Source organism: Aythya fuligula, chromosome 9, assembly GCF_009819795.1.
Source record: "Aythya fuligula isolate bAytFul2 chromosome 9, bAytFul2.pri, whole genome shotgun sequence".
NCBI lineage: Eukaryota > Metazoa > Chordata > Aves > Anseriformes > Anatidae > Aythya > Aythya fuligula.
Genome location: NC_045567.1, coordinates 21,387,248 through 21,406,070, shown reverse-complemented (window position 1 = coordinate 21,406,070; position 18,823 = coordinate 21,387,248). Strand labels below are relative to the sequence as shown.

Sequence of the window (18,823 nt, the reverse complement as noted above, 5' to 3'; positions counted from 1 at the left end):
AGCCTTATCGGATGAAGTAACCTACAGCTTTCCACGTGGGCAAGATGCAGAGCTAATGGTTACAGCACCAGATAAGGGTGCCCATAACCACAAATCAAACCCGTGCAAGGGCAGCAGCAGCGCCGCACTCCGTCGGGCAGTAAAACAAGCAGCACGACAAATGCCCTGTAGGTTAGTGCCCAAGACACCACTTCTGCCCCTTTCACTCAGCTCTCTTCTCCGTGTTTTGTCCTCACCGAGTCCATCAGGTGCTCTCCGTGCACTGAACTTGCTGCCAGTAACAGGGCTGCACCTTGTCCCCTGTCACGGCTGCTCAGGACATAAGAGCTGGCTTCACATCGCGCTCGCTCCAAGTCCCAGCATTGCCCTTATGTTCCCCTATATGACTGGTGCTACCCGTTTTGGTGCACTAGTCTTGGTCACAAATTCACTTTTGCTGGTTCTTTCAAGAACTCTGACCTGTTGGTTATCTTCCCACCTGATTTCCTCCCTGAGAATTGACACCTGCAAGTTTTTTTCCATTCCCTAGTGTCCCAAAGCTCATTCTGTGTTGGCAAACCTACAAGAAAAGCATTTATTGAAGGAATTTGCTCATCAACTCTTGCCGGCACTGAAAACACACCTTATCTAATCTTAGGAGAGCATAGTTTAATGACTACAACACGGGATGAGAGGCCAGAAGGTCTGACTTCTACTCCCCGCTCTGCCAGGGCTGCAGCGCCTGTAAGTGAATGTAGACAAAATGCTTGACCTCCCCCCCTCACCTTGATTTCCCCTGGTAGAAGGCTATCCTTGCATTCCTTTCCTCACAGGGGATCTTATCTGTAAACTCCTCATTAGCATCTGCAAAGAGTTATGCCTCTCCGGATGTGGATGTAAAGCCAAGCGGAGCTGCAGCACCGGCCGCTGAGCCTGGAGACATCCTCTTCGGTGCTCTCAGGCAAACTGAGCAGCGCTGCACTCCCCATCTGTGCTTAGGGAAAAAAAAAAAATTAATTCTTTCCCTCTACAGGAAAGAAAAAAAAAAAATCACTATTATCCTACAACAGCTGGATGTGGAGATAGGGTAAATCCAGACCCGGCACAGATGCTCCTGAAGATGAAGACCAGAGCCTCAGCTCCCACGGCCTTGCACACAAGAAGGCTCCTGCTCTGCCCTGCCTCAGTGCCTTGCAGTCTTTGTGGGGCACTAGAATGCAGAAAGGGCTTCTTCTGGTATTAACAGAAACTTCCAGTTGGAAAATAACTGGCTATGAGCAAGCAGAGTAATATTTCAGGTCTTCTGGGGAGGAAAAAGTCACCCCACCCTGACCCGCTCCCACTTTTCCCACTTGCCTCAGCTCACACCAGCAGCACTGGTGCCAGCCACAGCCACTGCACTAACTGGGACTACTCCAGAGCAGCAGGACCTCCTAGATGGACCCACAAATGTCCCATTTCCCCCCCAGTGGGGGACGGTGCAGCGAAGGACAGGAGATACGTCCGCTCTGGTCTAACCACAAGGAACAGCAAGGTCTCAGTGGAGCTGCTGGCCCAGGAACTTGGAAAAAATAAAACAAAGGGCTCGGCTCCTTTTAAAAGAGAAAAGAAAAATGTCCTATTGTTCCATAATTAATGGAAAGCAGAAGAGGCTTTATGAACTCATTGAGAAACAGAGGGTGAGTATTAGAAAGCACATCTCACTATTTCATAATCACAAGGTGAGCTGCTTGCATAATACCGAAAAGGAGCATAATCGAGGCTATCACCAGGCAGTTATGAAACTTGCGTTTTAAATGCTTGATAACAGAAACAGAGTAATTAGGTTTGCTGAGCGATTTTGTTTTTTCCTTTTCGGTCACTGCAAAGCAGATGCTGCGGCCTCCAGCACGGCCCTGGCGAGGCGCACACGCGATGGACGGGCAGGGATGCGCCGGGACCCTCCCCTGGGTGCTTCCAGATGCACCCAGGGGAGGCTTTGAGATCACACCGAGACACAGGCTGTGACCCTGAGAGAGTAAACCCCAACAGAACTGCACGCCGAGTGAACTGCTAAACCCCAGCGAGCTCCTAGGCCTGCCTCTCCCGTGGTTTTAGCCATGAACATGCTCACAGGCACCGCGCGGTGTGACCTGCACACCCGGCCTCCCCAACACAACACATCATAGAGGGCAGCAAAATGTCACGGAAACCAAGGGCAAACCAAGACAGAAGACAGTCCCTCCCCCAACCACTCCTTCTATTTTTAGGCAGCCAGATTAGCTGGGAGCAGTTTTACTCGGGTCTGGTAATGAGTAATGCTCCTGCATCTTCTCTCGAGGACGCTTCCTCTGCCGGCCGGCACTCATGCTGACACTGTGCTTTAAAGCAACTGTATGGAAGAGATCACACGAAGTGGCAAAACTGAAATACAACTTCATGGGAAAGGCTCTCAGGAAAGTGACCCTGGCTTTGAACTTGGGCCAGGTGTCCCACGTTCACCACACTGCTTAATTTTTTAATTTTTGTTTTATTTTAGAGGGGAGGGGGGCACGATAGTCTACCTATCCATGAGGTAGATAATTGATGCAAATGACAACTGAATCATCTGTAGTTGACGAGGATGGTACGACGACAGCTCCCAAGAGCTGCCACGGCAGCAGGACCACCGGGCTGGTGGTGGGGCCTTGTTAAAGAGGCCCCACCAAAGGAGCGAGACAGAAGGGAGACTTGGGTGCCACTGCGCTGGCAGCTTCCTTTCAGGTTCCTCCCTCTTATCAGGGAGATCTGTTGCCAAGGCACGAGATAACAATTTTCTACTACGCAACCACTTGCATGTTCAGTGTCCTTCGGATGCTTCCTGAATGCTCCGACCGCCCTGACAGCAGCACCTGGGGACGCAGCTTTCCTCCTTCTCGTCTCCTCAGGGCCTCACTGAAAGCTTCAACAAAAATCAGACAAAACCACCAGGCTTTTGACGGGCTAGAAACCCTTTCCAGGAGCGAGGTGCCCCACCACGTGAAGAGGAGAAGGCAGAGCCTGAGGAAAGGCCTCCCAAGGCCATGGCTTCCCGGTGAGCTCCTGCCCAGGGCCACACCACCTTGCCGCAAGGCTCTCGCTTTCTTCTGCGACTTGTAAAAGCTTGTTTATTGAGGAAAAGCAAGAGTCCAAGGCAAGGAATCGTTTAAGTCAGCTAGCAAATGATTAACAGCAAGTACTTCGGATTGCTCGTGGCCATAAACTCATCCTGCACCCATCTGGCAGATGGCAGAGGGGAGCCCACAGCGAGGCTGTACCTGGCTGCAGGCGAGGACGCGACCGCTGGCGGCCAGCTCTGGGCCTCTCCTCTCCCACATTTAGGATTTTGTTTCTCTCCACCCTCAGGCCTCCAGGCCTTGCCACCATGCCGCCCTCCATCCCCACGCTAAGCCCTTTCTGGGCAGACCTTGCAAAGGCATCCAGGGCTTTTGGTGCTCGTGGCACAAGCGAGCACCCACACACCTCCTCCCACCCCCAGGCTGCCCCTGGCACACAGGACAGCTACCTGGGCTGCCACCCTTTGGCAACACGGCTTTTACGTCGAAGGCAGGGAGGAGAAGCGTGTCACGGGGCTCTTTCAAACAGAGGCCACAGGAGCAGCAGCGTTTCTCCTCGAGGCCTTTTCCTGTTCACGCCAGGGCTCCCCGAGAGCCCAGCGCTTCAACGCTCGAAGTATCAGCACCTTTTAAACAATATCCCGAAGACTCGTCTTTGGCCTGGCTTTTACATTCCCCGGTGAAGGAGTTAGGGGGATTTGGCACTTTCTCCTTGAACCATCGTTACAAGTGACTCAGATTATATTGCAGCATGAGTCATCTTGGCAGAGGTCACCACCACAAGCAGCAGCGACTCTTCAATTATTTCCTTCAAGCTGAATTAAAGGTGTATTGTTATGCTAATTGTACACTTTCTCCATCCTATCTTTCCATCTCCTGGCTCAGGAGCAGCTTGGGTTCTCACCCCATAGCCCAGACTAGGTCTGGAAGAGCTCTTCCACTGCGGCGTGGTGACAAAACCTGGGCTTGCAAATGGAAAATCTTCTGGGTGGCTTTTCTGCTATGGCACCTGGTGTCTAAAGCACACAGTTCCCCATCCCTCCTCCCAGCACTGCTCCACAGGTGTAACAGGTTGTCAGGCCTTCCACATTCCTGTTCTTTTCGCACTATATCACCACAATTTCATAAGAAGACAATGTTGGTCCAGTGGCTGGGGTGCCACACATCACCGCCTGCAGTACACTCTACAACATTTTGCTGGATTTTGAATCAGTTCTTCAGCTTACAGGAAACTCCAGCCCTTCCCCTCCATTCCTGCACCCCACACACACCCCATTTGCCCACCAGAGCTCCCCAACCAGGGCATCAGAAGACAGAGGAGATTCCTCAGCATCCCTGCCAGGGCCAGGCACAGCCACTTCAGGGCACTTGACTCAGAAAAAAAACACAGTTTGTCCATTAGAAAACACAGCCATTACCAGCCTGGTCACCAGTGGAGCACTCTGCGTTGATATTTATAGCAGCAAAACATTCAAACAGGGAGCAGGGATGGTCGCAGCGGCTGGGAGATTCACTTTGGAGACCATTTGTAAAACCTCTCCCGCTACTGGAATCCCATTTAGCTATTACAGCCTCTTCAGACACACCAATACACCGATCCCCACAGAATAGCAATAGGAAGGGCAGCGGCATCACGGTATTTACTGAGGCTAATCAATACGCAAAGGCTGGAGATTTATTGCAGCAAAGACAGCCCGTCTGCATAGCCAAGAAGTGCATTTAAAGCCCTTTTAATTTTGTTGCCTTGGCCTCTGGTTTTACTCCAGGAGCAGTTTCTTTGCGCGCCCATATTTCTTTCCCCCCAAAACAGACGCATTTTGCAGATGCACAAAAGAAGTCCCCCTAGGAACGCCTGCCATGAATATTTAGCAGGAGGATAAAGCAGAAAACACAACAGTTTGAGCGCAGTGCCCTTCCTTTCCAGCCAGGTTTCTCATTTGAGTAGAGGCCCATGGCTAATTAAGCAACACCCAGAGCGCTGGGAACGACAACCTTGCCTTAGGAAGAGCAGCACTCCCAGCCCACGCGTCGGAGAGGCTCTGCGCTTTCCTCTTGCGTGGTAAAAACAGGAAAACTCCCTCACCTCATCCATCTCCAAGCCGTGTGGCGACACCTGTGACCCTAGGGAAACCTGCTGGCCTTGAGCATCACCTGGGCTCCGCAGAAGACAGATTAGCAGCTAATTTATTTCACTTGCTCTGCTAGAGACAGTGACTTCTCAGCGCCATTTCTTTTCTCCTCTATAAATCCCCCTTTCCTTTTCCCATGCTCCTTCCTTCGCCCCAAATCCGGCTGCTTTTAGCCCCCAGAACCCAGCTCCTTATTCATTTTTGGTCAGCTTCTGTAAGCTGGGGAAAAACTGGGCATCCTAAAGGGGACCACACTTCAGGAATACTTCACTTCTGCCATTACCAACATCAGCCCCCACCGCCTGGCACTTGGCATCTGGGGAGCCAGGACTTTTGGCCGGGTACCTCGTGTTCAGTGAGGAGCTGGGACAGGCACAGTGCAATACTCTGAAAACCATGGCAGCAAGACAGGAAGGAGATCTGCAACTTCTCTTTTGCCAGTTTATCTCTGAATCATATTAAGCTTTTATGCTTGCATACGAAAGAGAAAGGAAAAGGCAAATATATTCTGATTTACAGGGAGATTTCTATTGTTGCCTGGACATCAAACAGCACCCAATTAGTCCTGCAAGGATCTGACCCACAAATTATGAAAATAAATGCCTCTGCAGCTTTGATCTCTTGTATTTCTGTAGCATGCTACAGCAGTTATTAGACACATTTTATTAGATTCAAGCTGTGCGATCTCTTCCTCGGCAAAGGCCCTACTGCCTCAGATGCATCCTAAAGCCTCCATCCAGCAGATTAAGGGCATGGTCCCAAACAGTCACTTCTGTCATGCCCTGAACACATGACTCAGCTGGCAGGAGGCTTTTTCCTGCTGAGTTTCAAAATTAGGAGCAAAGAGAATTTTTAAAAGGCGGGGGAGCGGGGGGGGAAGTGTCAGCCGCCTAAATTAAATTCTGGATTCTTTGTTAGTTTATAAAGGAATATACATCCTCTGCGACATCCTTGGCTTCTAAAAAGTGTTGTTTTCGGAAGAGCTAAACAATTTATTTCTTTTCGCACTCTGAAATGACATTGCTGGAGGAAGCAGGCGAGAACTGTAACAAAAGGTTTCATGCACTCCAGAGCTGAAAACCACACGTGCGTTCACACGAACAGAAACACATCCACCCACCCCTGCTGCAGTGACAGCGTGTAACACAAAGAGGATGTTAGACTCAGCCTGCTCAGCCTTTACTCCGTGGAGTAGCTCACTGCTCACAGCACAGAGCAGCTCCTGCACCTGCCAGGGGCCGTGGCAGCTTTCGGTACCTCCTTGGGAAGGATGGGAGCATGCGAATCACCCAGGTCTCGGTCACAGGCGAGAGGGTGGTGTCTGCACGAAGCCATTCATGCTGCTAGGCTTTTTGTGGCAGGCCTGCTTATCAGCAGCAGAACAAAGTGCGTGCCTCCTCCTGGATTCATGGTAACTCAGCTGAGCGGGGCAGTAAACGCGGTGTTTGCTCACCGATTGCAGGAGGAAACGCTGGTTCCCGGCTACGCACATCGCATCTGGATACTCCAGCGCTGGCTGCCTGATTACAGTCATCCATAATTCAGCACCAGCCCGCAACCTTGAACTTCTGGCAAGCACGGCAGAAAATTAACACGGGAAAGCAACATTCCAGATCAAAGGGAAATGGCTCGCTGTCCTCCGAGCGTTTGCCGTTACAAAATAAGATCAGGCGTGCAGAGGGATGGGACCGAGGTCTGATTAAGCTTCTCGCCAATGTTTTCCAACCTCGCTTGCTTTGCCTCTCCTTCAATACCACGCCTTTGGGGGGAGCATCCTCAGCGTGTAGGAAGGGGTCACAGCCCGCACAGGATTCCTCTTCAGACCACCACAGAGGGGGAATATGGGCACAGGGGCGCCTCCTTTTTCCCAGGGCTGTGTTCGTTAGGCAATCCTCCATCAGAAATCACAAGCAATTCAGACGCACAACATCAAGCCTCGTTTATATAAATGGTTTGCCAGAGAACAGAGCAGGCAGCCCATGGCTTTCCATGTACAGCCACTGTCCAAAGTGACAAAAGGGGACTGGGGGAAGGAAATCAACGCTGCTGCTTTACAGCTGGTAAATACAGCCCCTCACTTACGGAGCTAGCGATGACTTGGGCCAGTGGTTTTTGACCCGCAGCCTACAGATGGCTGTAAGGGCTGCCTGGGGGGTAGCTGAGGTGCCTGAGCACGAGCAAGCCTCGTGTGATGGAGGCCACCAGGGAAGAGAGGCCCCGCCGAGCAGAGCAGGATGAAGCCACCCGGGGAAAGGAAAAGCCAGGCAAAGCCCCTGGCCCCCAACCCTGGTGCAATACCCTTACCACGAGTCTGGCAGATAAAAATTACCTGCACATAGCGGGGATGAAAGCCTGCTCTAACCACTCGTTTCTGCATGGAATAGAAATCAAATTTCCATTTTAGACACGCACACACCAACCAAATACCTGCCTCTTCACTGCCTCAAACCCTGACCCAACGAAATGCCCACACTCATCAGCCTGCCGTGGATCATATTGCTCTGAGTTCATGCTTAAGCAGCCCAAATTATTAATTTTGGTATCCGACCAGGACACAAACACTCGTGAGAACAGAGCCTCTCGGTGCCTTTAAAAACACCAGCCACTTAGCCACTTGCACGTGGTGGAAGAGCTCCAAAGAGCAGGCAGAGGAACCAACCTGTCACCGTGCCAGCGCTGGACGTGGAGAGCTGCAGAAGAGCAACATCTGGGCTGCACAGCCCCACGAGACGGGGGAAAAATAAAAATCAGCCTCAGGCAAGAAGATGAGGCAGAAGCCAGCTTTGGTTTTATTTTAACTTCCCGTGAACACACACACACAAGGAGCTGCATCATGGGCAGAAAATAGCATTTGCACCACGACCAAAATACTGGCTTGAGGAATGGCGATGAGATGCAGGAGGGCTTGCAGCTGGACATCTTCACTCCTTCAGCGATCATTCAGAGAGCGGTGTTGTGCTAACAAGGTCTTATGTTATAAAAAAAGAAGGGGAGGAGGACTCAAAATTCCCAAAGAACATGGACATCCCCAGGGCCCCGAGCTTATACAGGCCCTGATGAAGTCCACGATGGAAGACCTCCAAGAGAGTCTAACCTCAGGAGTCCCAGCTATATACAGGTATCTATTTATAGATACATAGATAGAAATAAACGTTTGGTGAAGATCGGTGCCAGATCTTGCACGCAGCATATCATGTACGAGGCACCGCAGACACGCCTTTCTTAATCTCCAGAAACCATCTCTAGTAAAATTTGTTCCTCTTTCTATTTAGGAAGAAGGTGACCTTTGCGAAAGCTGCTGAAGTTCTGCGGAGCTACATGTTTTAAAAAGGCGTTGGAAGAAGAAATCCACCATAATGCTGCAAAGATAATGCTCCCGAGTAGCGGCTCGCAGTGCTTACGCCCCATTAGAACTTCTCCTAAATCTTTCATGATTCTGAAATATTCCATAACCCGATGAAGTCCTGGAAACAGGACAGTGCCAGCATGTTGGGGCTTTTTTTGTTTGTTTGTTTGTTTGCTTTGTTTTTAATATGAGAGCTTTTATCCTCCTTGACAATGATCGGCTAATGCAAACAAATGGCCACTGAAAATTCACTTCTATACAAAGCAAAGCTAAAGGAACAGCAGTGACATTTTTGGGTTTCGTCCAAGTCTTCCCAGCAACAGCTAATACCCACCGGCTCCTTAATTCTGCGCTGTCTCCTCTCCAAGCCTGAGCACTAAAGGCCAGCCCTTTCCAAAACAACTAACGATTTTAGGATCCAGTTTCCCGAGAGTGCACGGTCAGCACTTTGCGAAAGTAAACAACAAAGCCTTGGGTTTTGTTAATGAGCCCAAACCAAAGCAACAACCAGGTACAGGAAGAAAGCAATTGCTCCTTCCCCCCAAAAGGGTGCTTGTTAAGTAGGAAACCCTCAGCCAAGCCCAGGTGAGCCATCCCAAGGCACAGCTGTGAGCCGTGGGCTCCTGCCCCTGCCTGGTACCACCCCATGGGGCCATCAGCTCACTGACAAAGGCTTTCCCTTTATCCCCTTACCACCTAAGCTCCTTTTAAGGGGGCTGTTCCTGCAGCCTGGTGGAGGAGAGGGCCAGCTCCAGGCGAGCACCCAAAGGCCTCCTCCTGCTGCTGAAGTGCCCGCAGCCATCCCCAGCACGTCAGCCGTCTGGGAGCGGACGTGGCGGAGGAAAAGCTATTGACCTGGATATTTTAGCAGGATCAAGGCCACGGGCTTCGGCAAGAGATGACAGCATTCACCAAGACACACGCTTAAAAATAAAAATAAAAAAAAAAAAAGCCCAAAAGCCCAGCCCCGTCCTTCTGACTGCTCTCCCGGCGTGCTCAGCTGTGCGTTCACCAGAGAGCATGGCCCACTGCATCGCCACTCACACACATCCCCTCTTTCTTCCAAAAATCTGTTCTCAAACACGGCCATCAACAGCCTGTGCGAATCCCCATGTGAATCATTATTCTGCTGATAGCAACGCCAGGGCATTCGGCTATTAAACGTGCTGAGTGGGCTAGCAAAGATACCTCCCAGCCCGGACAAAAGAACATTATAACGCCGTTTATCTTATCCCCTTGTCAGTATAATATGCAGCACTACCTGTTCAATGGCCTCATCATTTTAAATTACAGTTTTCTGCAACATTAGCAGTGCTCATTACCAGCGGCACCAGCGGCAGACCTCTATTTTAAGAGCATCCTTGTGACGCTGCAGGCTTCGCCCTGCCCTTCCTCGCACGCTCGCTTCTCCGCGCTGACCTGGGGACACTCGGATACCATGGCAATGAGCAGGGTAGAAAATGATTGATAGAAACGCGTCGCAGAGAAGGCAGCAGCGAGCCAGAAGTGCGCTTGCTAGATGCACCAGGCCACGCATTTTAATCAGAGCTCGGGGCTTTGTTCCTGGCCGAGCCGGCAGCGCGCTCACGGAGCAGATGCACCGCTGCGGCGGAGCGGGGTGGCACGGCCACGATGAACTCTGCTGTGGCAGAGGCACGAGTGCATGCTGGTTTTTGTTACCCCTACAAATCCTGCCCCAGAGCCAAGCCACGCTGTGCCAGAGCCCCGGGAACACACCCCGAGGGAGGCGAGGCAGCCAGGGCACGGGACGGGGCGAAGTGGCAGGCAGAGGTCCACCTCCCTGCATCTGCCTTTGCCTGTTGTCGGTAAAAGCCAGCCTCCTGGAACGTTTTGGTGACTCAAACTCCGAGATAAGCAGCCCGAGCGTTTCCTTTCCCCGCTGCTCAGAACGAATCATCCCCCCCCGCCAGATTTTGAGTCACTACCTGCTCCCGGCAGCTCCGGCAGCCAGCTCGCACCCTCACACACGTAGGCGCAGGAGCAACGTCCCCTCCGTCCAGGCTCCCCTATGGCAGCAGCGTGACACTTCTCTTATTTTCTAACAAATGAAATTTCGCAAGGCGTGTGGAATTACTCCTCGCTGCCATGTTTTGTGCTCAGGCAGCAAATTCACTATTGATTTCTGATTCAGACCCGGTGGAATGATTCACGCTTCTTGCCCTATCTGCTGGATTTATGACCTTTAACAATTATTCCAAGTGCTAAAGGAGCTTAGTTTAGAAGAAGATCTATTCCTTGGCAAATTGAGCCCCTATTCTTGTCTCACTTATAAACCAACACATCTCTCATAATTTAAAGGAAAGCCCTCCCCATCAGGACACCGCTCCTCTGCGCCTCGGACGCGGCCAACTTTTCCTAATTCCAATTTTATAATGGGACTGGAAAAAAATCCATTTCCTGCAGAAAGAGCCTCCCCGCGAAGCCCTGCCAGCCTCGGCGGCGGTGCCAGCGAGCTGCTCTGCACAGGGCCAGGCAGGGGAACAACCTGCAGCAGTGCCACCAGCCCCTTCATGTCCCTTGTCCCGGGTCACCCCCCGCAGGCTGGGCACTGCTGGTGGCTCTCAGGGCCGGAGGGAGAACATTTACTTCTGACCCAAAACCAAAACCCAGACCGTGTCTCGAGAACATTGCGATTAACAAGCCACAAAACCCAAGAACCAAGCACGTGGGGACGGTTTTCAAAAGAGCAAGCAGCCCGGTTCAAGAAGAGTTCCCAGCACCAATGCTTGAAAACGAAACAAAATCTGAATTTCAGGGGGTGGGGGAGAAGAGGGCCCCCTTCCCTTCCCTCCCCAAAGGACACTGCTTTCCTGGAGTAACCCCACTGCCTTCAGCACCCTTCCTCCTAAAACACCTCCACCTAGCAAGGGAAAGGAGAGCTCCGGGTCTGCAGGTTGTGCATGGTCCCCCCCTGCTCCAGCCTCGCCTGCGCTGTGTACTGCTGAGCAATCATTTACACTATTAATCAACCAGAAACTCGCCAGGAAGAAAGTAGGGCAAGTGAATAAAGATAGGCTTTTTTTTTTTTTTTTTTTTTTGCACTGAAGCAAATAATATTTCTAAAAATACACTTGTGCTAGTCTTCAGTGGATTCCGCTTAATTTTATTTATTTATCTATGGCAGCAGGTTGAGGGAAGCAGCCCCGCTGCAGCTCCTCCTGACGTCTCCCCCTCCTCGATACCAGCCTGCTGCCCTTAAGAGTGAAGGGATGAAGAGGAAAGGGGGAAAAGCAGGAAGATATCTCCAAGGGGGTCGGGGAGGAGGCAAGGCACGGCGGGTGGGTGCCGGGGAAAAGCGGGGCGTGGGGAGCAGCCCCGAGCAGCCCCCGGCTCCGTCTGCGCCCGTGTGTCCGCGCGTGCACGCCTGCGACATGATTTATTACCCGAGCGCAGCCAGACGCCGCGCTGCCAGCCCCGCTAGCGGGGAAGGGGGATAAAAGGGGGGTCCAGGCTGCCCGGAGCACTGCGGTGCCCCCACCCCAAGCAGCCCTGAGCCCCCATAGCACCCCACAGCAGCCCCTTTGCCACCCAGCCTTGGGGGACAGGCAGCACGGGGGGCACCGCGCACACCCCGGGTGTAGAGCCGTGGGGACGCGTACACACGCTTGCGTACACACATCCAGCCCGACATGTGTGTGCGGGTGCACGCACAGGCGGATATACACACACACGTCTGCATGTGCACACTCACAGGCGTGCTGTGTACGTGCAGGGGCATACGCACGCGTTTATTACATACGTGTGGGAGACATGCACGCATTTGTGTGCGGGCAGGGGGACAGGCACACATTTAGGTAGGGGCAAAGGGATATGCACACATTTATGTACACGCAGGGGATGTGCACACACATTTATGTACGTGCAGGGCTATTTGCACACACATTCATGTCCGTGCCTGTGTGTGTGCACACATTTCTGTACGGGCAGGGGTTTGTGCATGCACATTTCTGTACCGGCAGGGATACGTGCACGCACATACACACACACAGGGCGTTATGCATGCACATTTCTACACCAGCAGGGATATGTGCACGCACATATACACACAGAGGAGCTTATCCATGCACATTCCTACCCGTGCAGGGTACCCGCATGCACACAGATACCCGCAGGGGTGCATGCACACACACTCTCACACACACTCACACTCACACACACAGCCCCCCAGCCCTCACACCCCCCCCCACCGCCTCCCCGCGCCTCACCCGCAGCGCCGAGAGGTCGATCTCGTCCAGGCTCCGTGCGGGCGAGTCGCTCGCCATCTTCCCTCCCCTCTCCTCTCCTCTCTTCTCCTCTCTTCTCTTCTCCTCTCCTCAGCCTCTGCCGCTGCCGCCGCCGCCGGCGAGGCGGCCCCGCCGCCCCCGAGCTGGCAGTGGCGGCCGCCGCGGCGCTGGCGCTATTTAACGCCTCCCCTCATGCGGGGAGCCGGCGAGGGAGAAGCCGCCCCTCGCCCCTTTCTCTCCGTCCCTCACCCCTCTCGCCTCAGGGGTGGCGGCGGGCAGGGCTGGCTCCGGCTCCGGCTCCGGCTCCCCTTGCGGCTCCGGCGGCGGCGGTGCTCGGCATGGCCGCCTCCCGGCCCAGCGCGCCGCCGGAGCCGCCCCTGAGGCACGGGGAAGGCGGCGGCCGGGGGCGGGCAGGGGGCGGGCGAGCCCCGGCCCCGCGTGTGGGGCTGAGGGGGCCGGGAGGGCACCGACAGCCGGGAGGGGGTTTGGGGAGGGGGTTTATGGAAGCCCGGGAAGGCTTTTTGGGGGGTGTCACGCTTTGGAAGGGATGGGGGAGGCGGGGGGCGTCCCCTCAGGGTGCCTCATGGGGTGGTCGTGTTGTGGCCCCACAGGAGGCGGGGGTCGTGTCACAGCCCCACGGGCACCTCAGGGGGGCACAGAGCATCGGCAGAGCCCCCAGCCCCTCGCTCAGCGCCCACACCACGTCCATAAAGCCTTCAGAAAGGACCAAACACCCCCCCCCCCCCCCCCAAATGCAGCAGTAGCCGGCTTCCCCTGTTTTCCTCGCTTCCCCTTTTTCGGATGCGGTTTCTGCCAAGCCAGGTGCCACGTATAAATATATACGTATAAAAAAATCTGTTGCCTTTGAGCGCACCGTATGGAGGCTGCACTTACGGCAGCAACTCTCACAGGCTTGTGTCAGGATCTCACAATATGCAGATCTGGGAAGCGGAAACCCTACACATGAGTCAACTGGCAGGCGGATGGGGTTTTCTTACGCTTTTGGGGCTGGGGATGCGCTTTGTGAATTAAAAAATAAGAATAAATCATCCTGCAGCCAGCTCTGCTCCACGGGCTGCGAGGGACAGAGGGACAAAAGGGGGCCAAGGCCGCTGGCGGTGCAGGAGCTGCATCAACGTCTCGTTATCCTCGTTAGCGCTGATGGTGGCACCGCTGATACGGGCTGGGAGCAGCCTGGCAGCGTTTCAGCTCTCAGGGCTGCCCTCTCGGCAGGATGGGGTGGGTTTGGTGGAGAAACAGTGGGGAGCAAAGGTGCAGCACCAGCAGCATGCCTGGCTTCAACCCCTTTTTCCAGTACATAAATTGTGACCCCCTCAGTGTCTCACACCACCGTTAGTCCCCACATTTAAAAAGCCAGATTTGATCAAAATGGTAAACTGAATAAAATAAACGCACATTTAAAAAACAGAGGGCTGTCGCATTGCCTCTGAGCACCCCTGTGAATCTTTAGTGGTGCTGTCGTGTTTTTTTTTTAAACCAGATGCTGCCTGTGTCTGTCAGACCTGGATGTCGCAATGCTTTGCTCCCAGTTGTGAAGCTGAAAGCAAAACTGCTCGGGAACTCTAACAAAGCAGTGTGGGACTTCCTACTGCCTTCATTGTTCTGAAGAGAAATGCAAAGAACAGGATGAGGGAGGACGCTGCCTTTCTCAAATGTGCTTCCCATCCGTGCATACAAGGTATAATTTGTGAAACAAGTGAGGATTTTTAAAAAATAATGTATCCTCCAGTCCTGCAAATAGACAGATTGGCCTGATCCTATGCATGCACATGAAGCCCCAAGCTAAGCTGCGATTTAATTACAATCTATCCTCTGCCTGTCAAGATGGCAAAAACACAGAGAACCCTTCTGTAACAGTAACTTAAGACGCACAGTGAGTGATAGCGGGAGACGAATGGAAAGGCCCAGGGAGGGCCACGTCCCCAGGCTGCAGGAAGCTTTTTCTGTAGAAAATGGAGTTCCCAAGGTGTTACTTCATCTCACAAGGAGGTGTATGTCTGCCTCTCTCTACACCCTCTTTGTGTCAGGAGCATCTAAACAAAACCTTGCAACTGGAGTCACCACGTGACTTTTCGTGCGAAAACGAGCGCTCAGTTGAATCAGCCTGAAATGTTTTGGGTGTGAGTCAGTGCGACATGAAATCGTGCTTCTGCCCAGCAGAGCTCCCCAGAGCTGCTGCTGGTCCCTGCTGCATCTCCTGCACATCTCACGGAGCAGGAGCCAGGGCAGCCTTGGTCAGCTCCGGTGAGCGACGAGCACCGTAATGAACCAACGCTCTGCTGTTGGCAGTGGAGGGCTAATGTCAGGCCAGGGGGTTTGATTTGTTCATTAAAGGGCATCGGCTCGTGTATAAGCTATCCAGGTCATTTGACCTCTGCATAAAACCAGATTTAATCATCTGGCAGTGCCACTGCTGTTAATTGTATCATGGGGTTACATGTAAAATTAGTCAATCTAAATGACATGTAAGGCCTTGTCCCATTAGCAGCAGCTTCGCGTGCTTCAGGTTTTGGAACCTTCTCTAGAGGTTTAGAGGGGAAAAAAGGGAAAGAAGCAAACAGGAAAGCTTGTCTGGAACCCGTTTGGGGCCCCATCATGTGATGTATTCCACCATCCTGTGTGGGTCACATGTTCCCAATAATTCTGTGAGCACTGACAGCATAATTTCACTGATTCCCTAAATCCAAGCTGTGATACCCCAACGTCTGCCCATGTAAAGCAGTAGTTAGAGGGCTCTGCCCAAACCAAAGGGAGGATGTTGGAAAATTAATACTGTGAAATGCATAATAATTGGATTTTAAGCTAACTTGATAACATGCAGCTGCATTATAAGAAACTCAGAAATGAATGGCTACATGTGTCCTACATGCATCTATTGATCTTCCCAAATGCACTTTAACTGATTCATTATCATTTACTGATTGCTCGTCTTTCTTCTGCTGATACAGGTTCCTCGGGAAGAGGGAAGTGTTTTTCTGTTGCATCCTTGGAGCTGGGCAGGACTTCATGTGTGAACCTTGCTGCCAGGATTTTTCCTATAGCTATATATATATATATATATATATATAAAAAACACTGTAAATTGTTAATCGCTCCCTCAGTTAAGCATTGTTCAACTACAAAGCCCTGTAATCACTGCAATGGGGGAGTAAATGGAAAAAGAGCAAAGGCTCTATGGAAAAAAAAAAAAAACAATAATAACAACAAAAAAAAATCTACCTCCACAGATTCATATCCAGGGAACAGCACTGTGCATTTAAATAGCAAAGTCCTGGGGCACTGCAGATCAAGAGGCAGTAAATGGTACACTTCCAGGAGCTCAGTGCTCTCACAGCACACCCAAGCTGTTCTTCCCCAAAATACGCAGCACTGAGGACCAGCGCAGTCTATTTTTATGCCCCTTCCCTTGCAGTTGCTTTTGCTGGCCCTTGAGGGCTGTGCCCACCCAGAGGCAGAAGCCTGGCAGTCCCCAGCCACCAGGCCAGCTGCGTTATTTACAAGAATACTGACATTTCAATACAAAGGTGCGATTTTTAGGTAGTGCAGAAGTGAAGAGAAATCCCATTTTTGCACTGCTTGCGAAAAACCTAATGCAGCCTTGCCCTTAGCAAACCATGTTCCTGTAGTCCCGCAATTTCTCCTTTTTTTTGCCGAGATCTCGAGGATCGCATCTGTATGCACAGCCTGCAGCACGAGGCAGCACGGCCCCCCAGCTCAGCAGGGACGTGCTCCAGTGCCCACCCGTGAACCCAGGAGCATCACTGCTCTCAGGCACCACAACTGCAGCCCTGCCCACGGGGTGGAACATCTGCTCCAGTTCCAAGTCCCCTTTATCAAAATTATTTTGATAAAAATAACCCAAATAGCCATAGCCTCCTGATATGGTTATTTATGCTGACCCATCTGCATCTGAGCTACCCTAAGACGAGCGGTATTTAGGCTCTCTCTTTCTTATCTTGGCTTGTCTTGCAGACCAAAGGCAGCCCCAGGCCTGGGAAACACCTGACCTGAAGCCACCCCCATCTGGCACTAAGCACAGATCCGTCAAACAAGAGAAACTGGCTCCATCTTTTGTCAGATGCAAATTGCTGGGAGTTAATTAAGACACATTTCAGGATCAGTGAGGTTTTTTTCTTAATGATAATCTGTCCTGAGGTGTGGGTAGGGTTCGACATCTCTCAGCGAAGGGGTTACAAAGCTGGAGCTGCACATCGCAGTCAGCACAGGCGGAGGTCCCACACGGCCTCAGCTGCAGCCCAGCATGCAGGGTGCTCAGGGACCTGACAGCACGTGTGCACCTGCAGGTCGGAGCCAATCTGGGTCCAAATCCTCCTCGGTGTGTTTATTTTTCCTGATTTTCATTCCTTTTTAATGCTTGGTGTCTTCTGCACGGCTTGTGAAAAGTGTTTTGCAAAGGGTGTAGAGCCACGATGGCAATTTTTGCCTTTCTGCAAGCACATTGAATACTCAGTTTTTTACCTCACAAAAAGTAAAAGTCTTTTATATATAAAAAAAAAAAAAAAAAAAAAAAAAAAAAAAAAAAAAAAAAAGGAAAGGTTAAACCACAGAACAGACTTTCCAAGTCTGATATTTCAGGCTTCCCACTCGTAGTCAATAACCAAAGCAGAAACCAGTCAGAAAACAACCAGAGGTGCTTAAAGCAACTTAAAGTAATCGTCTGAGTAGTGCTTAACGTGGTGGTGTCTGAGTAGGAAGACAGGGGCTGAGCCAATTGCTGTTGCCTTTATGTGGAGTTTTCTCTCAGAAGTGTTTACTTCCTCATGCTTTCACGGAGATGTGGCAGTCTATGAAAGCATTCCTCCTGGAAGTAGATGAAAATGGCTTTAAAAAAAAAGAAAAAAAAAAGGGGGGGGGGGGTTTCTAGGTCCTGTCACAACAAGGAAAAGCTTAAAAAAGATAACCCAAATGTTCACTACAGGCAAGACATGCTGTGCTCTTGTGAAATGGATGGAGAATTTCAAAGACATCTGACATTCTGACTTGTTGAAACAACATCACTGTCAGGGCTCCCACAAATACCACTGCGCCCTGTCAGACAGGAGCCACCCGAGTCCATCCCCTATATACAAATGTCTTCTGCAAAACAGGAGAGTGTCTTCAGGCTGCCGTCAGGCCCAGGAGATCCCACAGAGTTCAGATGTACTGACTGAAAAAAAGCTGCCGGCGGCCTTCAAGATCTGTTTTGTGGCCCTCTGAAGGCCTTCCCCAGCCTGCAGTATGGAAGAGCCTTCACTCCTACAGGCCCTGGCTGAAGTCATTAACACCACCTACAAAAGGAAAAATCTCCGAAAGGGTGAAGAACGAGTCAGGAGACCGGCCAGGATGGCCATGGCATCTCCTCACCTCCGCCATGCGGCCTAGTGACTAACGCAGTTAATGCAGCCACAAACATGGCATGAAAGGATGGCTGATCCCTCAGGGCCTCGAAGATTACACCACCCCGCCGAGAAATACCTCCAGAAAGCCACAAAGAAAGACAAACAGGACTCCAAACAATGACAGCAGGAAAAGGAGTCCTTGAAATACAGGTGTCAGGTGATAACAGGGGGCAAAACCAAGACGAAGGTGGAAGAGACCTGGAAACGAAGCCACAGCCAGGGTGCGAAAAGCAAGGCCAATGCTTGGGTCAGCCCAGAGTTATACAGAACAAAAGAACAAAACCACTTTGAACAAAGTGATTTTAGTGTTAGCACGTGATTTCTGAGAAATGGAAAAGTACCAAAACATCGGGCAGGAAATGAGGTGGTTTTGAAAATGAGCATGTATGAAAGGTGTGCTGCATGCTCAGTGGAACAACTCCATCTTCAGCTAGGAGAGCAGGAAGGAGCAGGTTTGTCTCCACTCTGACAGGGGGAATCCCTTGCACGCATCTGAGCTCACAGCCTGGGCCCTACAAATGTGTTACCACAAGGAAGCCATCAGCTGAGAACTAGATAGCAGGAGGAAACTGGGGCACTGAGAAAAGCCTTCCCAGGGAAGGCGGATCGACACCAAACGACACAGACGCGG

The 18,823-nt window shown here is 51.7% G+C and overlaps 1 protein-coding gene across 5 annotated transcripts in view; it reads right to left on the bottom strand.

Annotated features, from left to right (window-relative positions):
* TNIK (TRAF2 and NCK interacting kinase) overlaps positions 1 to 12,862 on the bottom strand; it is a 137,967-nt gene extending 125,105 nt beyond the window's left edge. For 4 of the 5 annotated variants that reach the window (XM_032193067.1, XM_032193069.1, XM_032193070.1 and 1 more), the window contains exon 1: positions 12,755 to 12,862. In XM_032193067.1, coding sequence (XP_032048958.1) covers positions 12,755 to 12,811 — 57 coding nt within the window. In that variant the 5' untranslated portion in view covers positions 12,812 to 12,862. Of the gene's footprint in view, positions 1 to 10,474; positions 10,494 to 12,754 lie in introns of those variants that run through there. The other variant, XM_032193072.1, reaches the window with a different exon arrangement.
* Between the last annotated feature and the right edge of the window lie 5,961 nt (positions 12,863 to 18,823).